This window comes from Canis lupus, chromosome X (assembly GCF_011100685.1).
Source record: "Canis lupus familiaris isolate Mischka breed German Shepherd chromosome X, alternate assembly UU_Cfam_GSD_1.0, whole genome shotgun sequence".
Taxonomy (NCBI): Eukaryota; Metazoa; Chordata; class Mammalia; order Carnivora; family Canidae; genus Canis; species Canis lupus.
In genome coordinates, this window is record NC_049260.1 from 324,497 (window position 1) to 336,393 (window position 11,897).

The 11,897-nt window shown below is 66.3% G+C and overlaps 1 protein-coding gene across 1 annotated transcript; it reads left to right on the forward strand.

The window, feature by feature from the left end:
* The first annotated feature begins 2,240 nt into the window (after positions 1–2,240).
* Positions 2,241–11,452, forward strand: SHOX (short stature homeobox). The gene is made up of 5 exons (NM_001025622.2): positions 2,241–2,514; positions 5,606–5,814; positions 9,712–9,769; positions 9,871–9,959; positions 11,207–11,452. Exons 1-5 carry the CDS (start codon positions 2,241–2,243, stop codon positions 11,450–11,452), a joined length of 876 nt encoding a protein of 291 aa, NP_001020793.2.
* Positions 11,453–11,897: the final 445 nt, after the last annotated feature.

The following is an 11,897-nucleotide window of genomic DNA, read 5'->3' on the forward strand; positions in this document are numbered from 1 at the left end:
AGGTGCGGAGGCTGCTCCCCTGCAGGGTGCGCAGGGGTGGGGGCAGCTCGGTCGGCTCCGCGCAGCCGGGCGCCCTCACCCCGAGCCCCCGCGCACCCCCGCTCCGGCGCGAGCCCTCGCGGTTCCCCCGCCGACCCGGAGCTTGCATAATGCATGAGGGGCTATTTGTCATTCCGTGTGATATCCGCGCGCCTCCGCTTTGATGAGGGGCCGCGGTGACAAAGACCTGTTTGTTAAGTTGGGAGGGCGGCCGCGCCTTCCGCGTTTGAAGTCCGCTCCGGGCGGCGGCCCCGAGTCCCCGGGCTCGGCCCCTGCGCGCAGGGCACCGCGGCACGGCCGGGCCGGGAGGAGCGCAAGACTCACGGCTCCCGGGGCAGGGACGGAGGCCCGGGGCGAGGACTGGGAGGACAGGGAGGGGAGGGGGAGGAGAGGGAGGGATGGAAGGGAGGAGGAGGGAGGGATGGAAGGGAGGAAGAGGGCAGGGGGGGAGGAAGGAGGGAGGGATGGAAGGGGGAGGGAAGGACGGAGAGAAGGAAGGAAGGAAGAAGGGGAGAAGGGAAGAGGGAGGGAGGAAGGAGACAAGGACGGAGCCAGGAAGGAGGAGGGAAAAGGAGGAAAGGGAGAAAAGGAAGGAAGAAGGAAGGAAGAAGCAGGAGAGAAACAGCTGGTCGCTGCCCCAGCTCCCTCTGCTCTTGCCCCTCCCCCGACGGGGGGTAGGACACCCCCGCCCCTCCCCGGACCCGGGCGCCCCGAGCGGACCCCCAGTGCCCGGCGCACGCCCCAGGAGCCCTCAGTCCCCCTCTTTCCGCGGAGGACACGGGGCCGGGCCGCCTGGTGCCGGCGGGGCCCGAGGACCCAGGGTGGCCCCGGCCGGGCCCCGAGGAGGAAGGCCCCCTCCCCAAGGCGCTGGCCGAGCTCCTGCAAGACCCAGCAGCGCCCTCTCCCCCCGCAGCGCCGCCGCGGGCCGCGTCCCCCCTCCCCGGGGTGGGCGGGGGAGGCGGAGGGAGGGGGGCGCGGGGTTCCGACACATAACTGGGGGGAAAGGGGGAAAGTCAACTTTATTTGCGGATGACATTTTGCGGAGAGGCTGACACGCCGGACTTCCGGGATGGCGAAAGGATGTCGCGGTGGCCGCGGAGAAAGTGGCTCCTCCTAAGCGCTGGGAAGGGGGCGGCGGGCAGCCCCTGGCTGGGAACAGCGTGCACGACCACAGATAGACGTATTTCCCCCAAATAAAGCGTCCGCCCTCCAGGGTCCCTGCGCGGCTGCGCCGCTCCGCTGGCTGAGCCCCAAGCGGTTTCCAGGCGCTGCCCCCCCGCCCCCTTCCGTGCGCGCCGCGCTCCGAGTCCGGACCCCCGCGCTCCGGCCGCGCGCCCCGGCTGCGCCCCGGTGCTCCCCAGCGCGGCCTCCGCGGTGCCGGCCGCTCTGCATCGCCGCCTCCGCCGCCGCCGAGGTCCCGGCGTCCACGCTCGCGCGGGGGGGACGTGGGCCCCCTTCCTGTCGGGGCGCGGGGTCCTGGAGCTGTTCACCGGCCGCCGCGTGCGCTCCCGCTGCACCCCCTCGCTCCGCGGGCCGCGCCGCCGGGTCCGGCCCGCAAATCCCACCCGGTCTCCGAGTCGGTTCTCGTCCGTGGATCGCGCGTCACCGCCGCCCGGGGTCCCCTCGGCGTGTCCGCATTGCCGCGCGCGGACGCATCCTGCGGGAGAGGCGCGTTCCAGGGGCGCGGGGCTGCGCGCCTCCCGGCCCCGGCCGGCCAGCACCCCGGCAGCGTCCAGAAACTCCTCCTCGGCTTGGGTTTCCGCCGGCCATTGAGGGAATGCGAATGCGGGTACCTGTTTGGGGCGCTGGCGCCTGCGCCCGCTCGCGCGCGCGCGCGCCGTCTCCCTCTCCCTTCAAAAAGCTGGATGCTCACCTCTCCGCACCAAGGTGCTCAGACGCCAAACAGTGATGAAATGAAAAGAAAGCCAATTGCCGGCCTGGAGGTGGGGGAGAGATAGCGTCTCCGCGTGCGCCCTCGCCGAGCCGGGCGCCCTAATTGCTGCAGACAGGGCGCGCGGGGGGTTGGGCGGAGGTGGCCTCGTATAAATAGTGAGATCTCAAATTGAAAGGCATAAATAACAGCAGGAGGGACCTACCCTCACACGGACCGTCCTCTCCGCGCGGGGACGCGTGCGGACCACAGCCCGGCTCCCAGCCAAGCCCCGCCGAGCCCCGCGGACCCCGCAGCCCCCCGGGCAGCCATGGAGGAACTGACGGCTTTTGTATCCAAATCTTTCGACCAGAAGAGCAAGGAGACCGGCGGCGGCGGCGGCGGCGGCGGCAAGAAGGATTCGATCACGTACAGGGAAGTTTTGGAGAGCGGACTGGCGCGCTCGCGGGAGCTGGGGAGCTCGGAATCCAGCCTGCAGGACATTACGGAGAGCAGCGGCCACTGTCCGGTACATCTGTTTAAGGACCACGTGGACAGCGACAAGGACAAACTGAAAGAGTTCGGCACGGGGAGGGCCGCGGAAGGTAAGGTGCCCGGCGCTCCCGGGCCGGCGGTGCCCGTCGCCCCGAATCCCCTCCAGCCCGCGTCCGAAGGGGCAGCCGTGCTCCGCAGAGAGGCCTCGGCCACCCGGGGCACGGCTTTGCAAAGGAAAGGAAGGACAGGCCAGGGCGCAGAGGAGGGGAGGCCGGGGAGCCGCGGCCGGGCAGGCGCTGGGGCCAAGCGCCGTTGCAGCGCGGGCTCCCCGGGGTTGGCACCGGCAGTGCCGGCGCGACCTGCCCCGGGTGGGGGTCCTCCGGGCGCATTGGGCGCTGCTCGGCTGTAGGGCATCGCCGAGTGCCGGTGCTCCGGGTGTCCACTCCCCGGCGCCCGCGAGGACAGATCCACGCGCATCTCCGGGCCTCCGAGCCTTTGAAACGGGCTGCGCGGGCCGGAGGTCCCGGCTGTCCCTGAGTCGCCCCACCCGCCTGCGGAAGCCTCTCCGCGCGGCTTCCTCTTAGGGAAAACTTTCCCCTTGAACCGTGAAGCTGGATCTGAGCTGACGCGGGCCTCTAAATTAAAACCAGTCGCGCGTCCGCAGGTGGCCACGGTCTGGGCGCGCAGGGAAGGGCCCCGGGGAGGCTCAGGGCGTCCGGGCTGTCAGAGCGCAGGCGGCCCCGGCGAGGGAGCTGCGGGTGCCCTGTGCGCCCTGGGCCTGCTTCCCTTCTGCTCTTCCAGACAGTGGTGGCGGCGGCTGCCCGGATGCTGGATGGGGGAGACGGGCGGATTTCTGGGGGCTCTTCCCGCCGGGCAGCCGTAGTTTCCACCCGGGGACGTGTGACCACACGGGGCGACCAGCAGAGGTAACGCAGAGGCACGAAACGGGCCAGATTTGTCAGGGGGGCACAGTCTGCGCGTGCTGGGAATGTCTCTTTTTCATCACAAAGACGAAATACGGAGTCTTGCCACCCGCCTGGCAGCTCCTGCCCTGCACACTGTCAGCCTGCCTGCGGAGAAGGCCTCCCACCAAGTACAATCCTCCACCCCACACACGGGCACACAGACCCCGGGCCTCCTGCTCCTGGGGACCCTACACGAGCGGTCTCCGAGTGGCGGGGTTCGGGGCCACGGCCTGACAACCATGCGGGTGACCCACGTAGGCTTCTGAGGCCTTGTCCGGTGGAAGCGGCAAGCTGGCAGAGGCTTGCTGCCACCCAGGCGGCCCGGGCACGACCTGCCTCACCTCGGGGCTCAGCCCTGGTCGCCACCTGGCACACCTGGCTCTTGAGCGCTCGCCGACTTTGCCGTAATGAAGACACAGCTGTGGGCAGGGCGCTCCTCACGGCCCACGCTCAAGTTCAGGGGTTTAGGGCAGCCGGGGCCAGCTCCGTGGCTCCTGACCGGCTCTCCCAGTCCTTCCTCCTTGTCCGCCGGCCTCTGTGCACCCTGATGGCCAAGGCTGGGGACCCTGGAAAAAGGGCCTGGTGTGCGGGGGAGAGAGAGAGTGCGAGCGAGCGCGAGGACAGTGCGAGGACAGTCGGGGCCTTTCAGGGATGAGAGGAAGACAAAACAGGCTGCATTTGTAAGACGGGAGCAGCTTGGAGGTGTGGGAGGCCTGGGGGTTCCAGCAGACACCCCGAGGTCATGGGCGCCCGCACGGCGTCCCGCTGAGCACAGCGAGGCAGTCTGTGGATTTTGCAAATCCTGCCCTGGGTCCTCAGGGGGGCTCCGAAGGCCAGCGTCTCAGCTGGGATCAATCCCTGGCGTCACACATAACAGAAGAGGGAGGAAGGAAGAGTCGGGGCGGCCTCTAGGACGAGGATTTACAGCTGGGAAGAAACGGGGTGTTTCTGGAAATGCGACGCTTTCAGCAGGCGGGAGGGGATTTAAAATCGGAGTCGGGGTCAAGTGCCCGTGCTCGGGAGCCTGGACAGAGGACTGGCTGGCTTTTGGCTCCGGGATCCTGGTCGGGGAGCGCGGTGCCCCATGAGCCCGCTCCCCACAGCCGCCTGGGGTCTCCCCGTTGGTAAGTTTCTGGGCTGAGTCATGAAGTGGCCTTCCGGGCTGCGTCCATGCCGCTTTCCAGCTGGGCTCGTTGGCCAGGGTGTCCTGAAGGCGAGCCTCCCCTTGACACCAGGGGACATCTCCTTGGGGCACAGAGGTGGCCTGTGAGTGTGCCCGGCAAGTTCCGTGATGCAGGGAAAAGGCACGGAGATGGCAGGCGCCCAGGGAGGTGCAGCTCCCGCCCGGCACCCAGCCGTGGGTGGGGGAACCGCCTTTTACGTGTGCACTCGATGAGGGGCTGCATTTCCCAGCGGTGGGTGGCAGAGGCGTCTGGTTAGGGTCTAAATGTTGACCTGAGGCTCAGCCCCTGTCCCGCTCCCCCAGCAAGCACAGATGCTATCACCGTCTTTGGAGTAAGAACGTGCCGCTGTTGGTGGCCGCGGGGCTGTGTCCCACCGCCTGCCGACCGCTTGGAGGCAGAGGGCCGTGCTCACCGGCGCGCCCCCAGCCCCCGTGCCGTGCATTTGGGGTGAGTTTTGGTCTCTGGGTCTGCAAAAGAGACCAGAGTGGGGTCCGGCTGTGCGCCCAGCTCCTCGGCATCGGGAGGAGGCTCCGACCCGCCTGGCACGGCCCCTGTCTGTGCGCAGCACCCGGGGGTGGCGTCTTTGCTGGGGCCTGGACCTCAGCCGGGCCGGGGAGAGCCCCACACTCTTGCGGGGAACAGACACCCGGGCTATTCGGCCCAAAGTTGTTTGACTTAAAATAATACTGAAGACCCGATTGGGAGAGGCAGAGCGAGGAGACCGGCTAAGACATGTCGCTATGGAAAGCCGGACAGAGGACACCTTGGGGAAAGCCTTGCGAGATTAGGCCCAGAAAGAACGTGCAGTGATGCCCGAGTGTGTACCAGGAGTGCGGGGTCCCCTGGAGGCCGCTCTGGCCACTGGACGCAGCCCCCCGGGGGTCGGGGCACCCTTGCTGCCGGGGGGCCCCTTCGCCTGCAGGCGCACCCTTGCATGTCAGCCGCGCCGCCGGCCTGTTTGTGGGCGCTGGGGGCACCCCGGCTCTAGGGAGCCGCAGGGCGGGGTGGGCAGCCTGCCCTCAGCCCTGTGCCCTCCGCCCGCCCGCCCGCAGGTGTGTACGAGTGCAAGGAGAAGCGCGAGGACGTGAAGTCGGAGGACGAGGACGGGCAGACCAAGCTGAAGCAGAGGCGCAGCCGCACCAACTTCACGCTGGAGCAGCTCAACGAGCTGGAGCGGCTTTTCGACGAGACCCACTACCCGGACGCCTTCATGCGCGAGGAGCTCAGCCAGCGCCTGGGGCTCTCGGAGGCGCGCGTGCAGGTAGGAGCGCGGGGAGGCCCCGCCAGCCTAGGCCCGGAGCGCTCCACCGCCGCCCGGGGCTGCAGGCCCCTTCCCGGGAGCGCAGGGGGCAGCCCCGCCAGCGGGTGCTCCCCGGCCCGGAGGCCCCTTCCCGGGAGCGCAGCGGGCAGCCCCGCCAGCGCGTGCTCGGCAGCCCGGAGGCCCCTTCCCGGGAGCGCAGGGGGGCCGGGAGCGCGCCGGCGCCGGGCCTGGCGGAGGTGCCTGGGGCCCTCGCACGCGGGTGGCTCGGCTCGGCTAGCGCGAAGGGCGAGTGCCCACCCGGAGCGGCTGGCCCGGCGTCGGGATGTGTCCTCACCTCTTTCCGCTGCTTCTGTTCCCTCCCCTCCCCCCTGCCCAGGCCCTCAGCCCCCTCCCCTCCCGCCCCTGGGAGGGGAGGCGAGGTGGGGGGAGCCGCGCACCCCGGGCATCTTGATGAGCGCGGCTGCTGCCCGCGCGGGGCCGGATTAGCCGGGGCGCGGCGGGCGGAGGGGGGCGCGCGGGGCGGGGGCGCATGAATTCCTGATGCCCCATCTGGCGAGCCCCTGTCTGCGGGGCCCTGGGCGTGCGCCGCACGTGCGGAGGGGACGCGCTGGGCAGCCTTTCCGGGGCACTACAGACGCCAAGTTACATTTATTAACGCGTTTCTGGGGAGGGGGGGGACGGGGGTGTTGGCAAACATCCGCTTCCAACTCGCCTGCCCCGCGTTGTGCCCTCGCGGGGGGACCCCGGGAGGTCGGGCCTGCAGCCTTCCCGTCCTTTCCCTCAAGGCTCTGAGCAGGACAGCAGCGCCGGCCCCAGAAGGGAAGGGAGTCCGCATCCCCCGGGCTCTGGGGACCGGTTTTAAATAAATGGAATTAATATTGCCGAGCGGGGACCGAGAGTGCGCGACAAGCGCCGCGCTTTGGTGTAGAGGATGGACACACTGCGACCCCGCTGTCGTCCCCCCCGCAGCCACCCCGAGCGCACTTGCGAACGGAAGGCACAAACGTGTTTGACTCAATTTCATTTGAGTTTTTTTTTATTATTGTTTTTTATTATTGTTGTTATTTCGGTCCCCATCGCGCTGCACCTAGAGGAGTGGGCGCCCTGGCCTAGGCTTTCCGAGGTCCCCTCGCAACCTCCTGCAGCTCCTGTCCGCAGAGGTGGCACCCGCGCCGCTGGCCAGCCTCTCCCCGGGGGTCCGGACTGTGGCCCCTTTGCCCAGGCCGCGGTCACAGGGTGGCTCTCCCGCTGGCCGCCGTTCTCGGGGAAGATAGATGGGGCCGCGGCATATAAATTAATGAAAAGATTAAACTTTCGCTGAAGGGGACATCACCTTTTATGTCATCTCCCGGTGTCTCTCTGCCTGGGATCTGTAATATCTCCCAGGCCTTGATGTACTGTTTCTATAAAAATAAATTACTTCTAATTTAATTGTACACTATTTCTTTCAGCAGTCTATTACGGACTAACACCTTAGCGGGAGCGACCGGAGTGGCAGGAAATTGGTTCTTGGGTGCTCGCCGGTCTCCAGAAAGCCCTAAAATCAAAGCGGGGGTGGTGGCCCTGGCGGCGGGGAGGGCGGCGCGGGGATGGGAGGGGACACGAGGCGGTGGCGATCCATCCAGGGCCGAATTAAAATTTAACGACTGTAAATAATAATAAAAACAAACATGGGAATCGGACAGAAGGAATAATTTCTCCGCCGGCCACGGGGAAGGCGGTCGCCGGGGTAAAGGGAAGGCAGGGGCGCTCGTAAAAATCAATTAGTTAAAACGAATGGGTCAGGGCGCAGAAGGGGCGAGGGGGAGGGCGCCGGGGGGGAGCGCCCCGCGGGCCGCAGGGGTGGGGGGCACCCGGGAGGACGCGTATTTTATTCCCGGCTCCGAGGCGGTGGGTAATCCTTTTCGGTACAGCCTGTCCCGCGTTGTTAAAGGATAGAGTTTCAATTTAGTGTGGAAATTTGCTGTAAATAAATTGGGGATCCTATGGAAGCTGGTCCTTATTAACCTTTTATTTTTAGTGTCGTACTGGCACCTCATATCACGCAGCTGTCAGGGTTATAATGGAAAGTTATGAGACCACAGTGAGGAGCAGGAGGTAATTTAATTACAACAAATATCTTTGGGTTTATGGCGCAGAGCTAAATTAAATGTCATTATTCACTGTCTGTAATGGGAATCAAAAAGAAATCAGATTACGGCATTTGTGAAAGGAATCACCGACCGGCCCTTAATGAAGATATAACCGCTTAACCAGTGTACTGCGCTTTACTTAGCATATTCGGGACTAATTGGAATTGATCGTGAATCACCCCAAGACTGATTTATTATCGCGGGACGCACTGGCTAATTCATCACTTTTACTCTTCATAATCTCACATAATCTCATTCCCCACCCTCACCTCCCCCCAACCCACCCACCGACCCCGCTGCTGCTGCCGCGGCTGCGAGGAAAGGGAGTTTTGCTTTTCTGGATTTAAATAGGATTAGGATTCTTTCTCCCTCCTCCCTCCCTCCCCCCAACAAATGCGCCTCACAGTGGGGGCACAGTTTGCTCCCCACGGGCCTCCTGGGGACCCCGGTACGACCCCCAGGAGAGGCAGGAGGTCGGGATGGGCGCAGAGGGGTCCCGTGCGACCGGCCCCGGGGTGATGTTGGCGGTGGCGAAGGGGGTAGGGGTGCGGGGAGTCGGGCGAGGAGGGATTCTGTGAGCTGGGGAGGGGAATGCCGGCCGGAAGGGCTTGTGCACTGCGACCTGGATGGAAGGGAGGACGCTTTGGGGATTACTTTCCAGGGGATCATGCTAGAAGTTTTGCAAGCTCCCAGTAGCCTGGCTGGCGGGCTGAGCTTTGGAACCTTCTGGAAAGCTGCTTGTAACCGGCAGACGGTGGCTCCGCTTTGGAGAAAAAGCTGCCTCTTCCGAGTCTGGGGAGGAAAAGTTAAGGTTTCCTGCAGTCCCGGGTGCTTCCAAGCTCCCCGGGTGTGGTGAGGTTTCCCAGGGCGCCCGTGGAACCGGGATCCGGGGGTTAAGGGGAGCCCCCTGGCATACTTGGAGCTGCGCCGCTCAAGCTCAGGGCACCCCAGACTCAGTGGCCCCAGGAAGCCTTTCTTTGTGTTAATTAGTGTTCCACCATCGCAGGCGATTAGGTCGAGCCAGGGTGGCAGGAAAGCCGCAGAGGACAGAGCTTTAGGGGAAAGTCTGTGCCTGAGAATATGGACCGTGGGGCGTCCGGACAAGGGGAGCCTGTGAGCCTGCCCACTGGGGCGGAGGCTTAGGGGTGGGATCCTTGGCACCCAAATTGACTTGGGGATCGAGCTGAACTGCGGAGGGTCCCACTGATGTCCTTTCTCCAAGAATTCGATTTTTTTTTTTTTTTAAGAAGGAGGCTGAGGCCCGAAGTTATTGGGTCTTTGTGAATCCAGAACATTCATGAGTCCTTAACAGGAACCGGGACCCTCCAGGCTTAGCAAGGAGGGCTTGGAGCTACTGGGTGTTGGGGCAGTTTCCCCGGGAAGGCACCGGATTGGGAGCTACTTATCACTCTGGGCGCCTGCTTCCCCGGCGGCTAAGGTCGGGAGCAGGAAGCTCTGGCGCTCCCAGGGGCTGGCCCAGTGGAGGAGGGAATGCCCACACTGTGTGGAAAGTTCTGGAATCCGCCCTGCTACTCCAGTGCGCACTTCCTGCCTTGATATGGATGTAGGGGCTCCTCGCCTTGGGGCCCGGGCGCGGCCACTTAGGGCCTGGCTGGGTTGCGGCTGCACCCTGGCGCCCGGGGGACCCCAGCGCGCCCCAGGGCGCGCGCACCCTCGCCGTCTACCGTCCTGAGGGTAAAGCAGCCCGAGCTTCAGAGCCCCGCAGGCTCACGCGGCTGCGCGCCTCTCTCTGCTCTGTCCTCAGGTTTGGTTCCAGAACCGGAGAGCCAAGTGCCGCAAGCAGGAGAACCAGATGCATAAAGGTGCGAGCGGACGCTGGGAAGTGGGGGTGGGAGGGGTGCAGAGGCCGCCGGGGTGCCCAGCGCACCCAGGCGGCCCTCACGGCTCCTCTCTCCCCTTGCAGGCGTTATCCTGGGCACCGCCAGCCACCTGGACGCCTGCAGGGTGGCGCCCTACGTGAACATGGGCGCCCTGCGAATGCCTTTCCAACAGGTAGCCCGTCTTTCTCCCTTCTGAGGCGCGCGCGCAGGGGGCCGCCACCTCCCCGCCTCCCTGGCGTCCCGCCTCACCCCCCGCTGCTCCCGCCCCCGCGGAAGAAAGGCTGCCGCTTTTACAAGGGGGCATTTATACACCCGTTGGCACGTATTAAAATCACGCTGTAAAACTCCAAGAGTCACCTTGGGGAGGGCCAGGATATAAACCCAAACAAAATTTTACAAAACTCAGAGTGAAAAAAAAAAAATCCCACCCACCCAGGCTGCCTGGTTGGGGGTGGAGGCGCGGGGACGCTCGCGCTGCGCTTGGGTAGGCGGGGGCGCTGCGTAGACACCCAACCCCCACCTCGCCGCCCGCGCCAAGGCCTCAAGTGGAGGTGTGTGCACCCCGCTGTACCTGGGCCTGGCTCCCCACCTGGAGCTCCGGGAGCCCAGAGCAGGGACTGCCCTGCGTGCCCCTGGGGTGGCGAGGGTGTCACTGGGCTGCTTGGATGCAGCCACTGGTGCGCGCGCTGGAAGCTGCGTGCGGGAGGCGCGCGCCCCTGAGCGGAGCGCGCACAGCGCACGTGCTCCCTGCCTCGTCCCAGCGCAGAGCCGGTGCGCCCCGTGGAGGCCCCAACTTTGGAGGGGTGTGTGTGCACGCACCGCTCGGGAGCAGGGGTTTTTGCTCCAAGGACCAGGCCCGGGTGCATATTTGGACCGGCGTTGTCCAGGGGCCTCTGCGGGTCAGCTAGGGTGTGGGTGGTGATGGTGGGGTGGCGGGTCAGTCAATCCACACCTGAGACAGCGGGTGCTCGAGCCTTCCGCGCTCCGACTCAAGTGCCCAAAGCCATAAGGGCGTCCAGCGCTCGGGACGTGGGGTCATGCGCCCCCTGGATTCAGAGGCGTCCCTGGGAAGGTGTGCAAGGAGAACCCAGACCCTGGTCGGGGACACGTCACAAGTGCGGAGAAGGGAGGCAGGGGTGGCAGGTGTAGACGGCCCCGATGCTGGCGAGGACAGGGGTGTGTGCGCCAGCAGGGTGGGGGGCTGGGTGTGAGAGCTGCTCAGATTGCCCTGCTCTGCGTGTGCAAAGCAGCCAACAGCCCCCGCCCACTCGGGCATCCAGAGGACAGTTGCGCTCCCCCTGCCCGGCAGAGGGTGGGTGGTGGCCCAGGGCTCCCCGGAAAGGGTCCCTTCCGGGGCGGGGGTGGGGGGACGCGCCCCGTGGCGCACCCGTCCTAACTGTGCCAAGTGTGCTCTCCCAGGTCCAGGCACAGCTGCAGCTGGAAGGCGTGGCGCACGCACACCCGCACCTGCACCCGCACCTGGCAGCGCACGCGCCTTACCTGATGTTCCCGCCGCCGCCCTTCGGGCTGCCCATAGCCTCGCTGGCCGAGTCCGCCTCGGCCGCCGCCGTCGTGGCCGCCGCCGCCAAGAGCAACAGCAAGAACTCCAGCATCGCAGACCTGCGGCTCAAGGCGCGCAAGCACGCCGAGGCCTTGGGGCTCTGACCCGCCGCGCGCCCCGCGCCCCGCCCCGGCCCCACCGCCCCGCCCGCGCTGCGTCCTGCACTCGACCCCTCCGCGCCCCCGACGGCCGCACTGACGGACGCCCTGGAGCGAGCGCGCGGCCTCCCTGCCCGGGGCAGCCCGGGGGCCCACCGCCGGCCGAGGGAGGGGGCCTTCCGGGACCTCAGGACCCCGCCGGACCCTCGCAGAGAGTGTGCGGGAGGCGGCAGGCGACGGTGACACCAGCCAGCCCGGCCCTGCGCCCGCCGCCTGTGCGCCCTGGCCCCGCGCGCCCAGGGGAGCCCCGCGCCTGCTCCTACCCTGTGCATGCGGCCTCCCACACCACACACCTTGGAAGAGCATAGAGTCTATGAAACTAGAGATCTGGGGCTGGTCTCCGCTCAAGATGCCAATTCTTGGTTTGCCAACACTTTTATTCACTGCCACG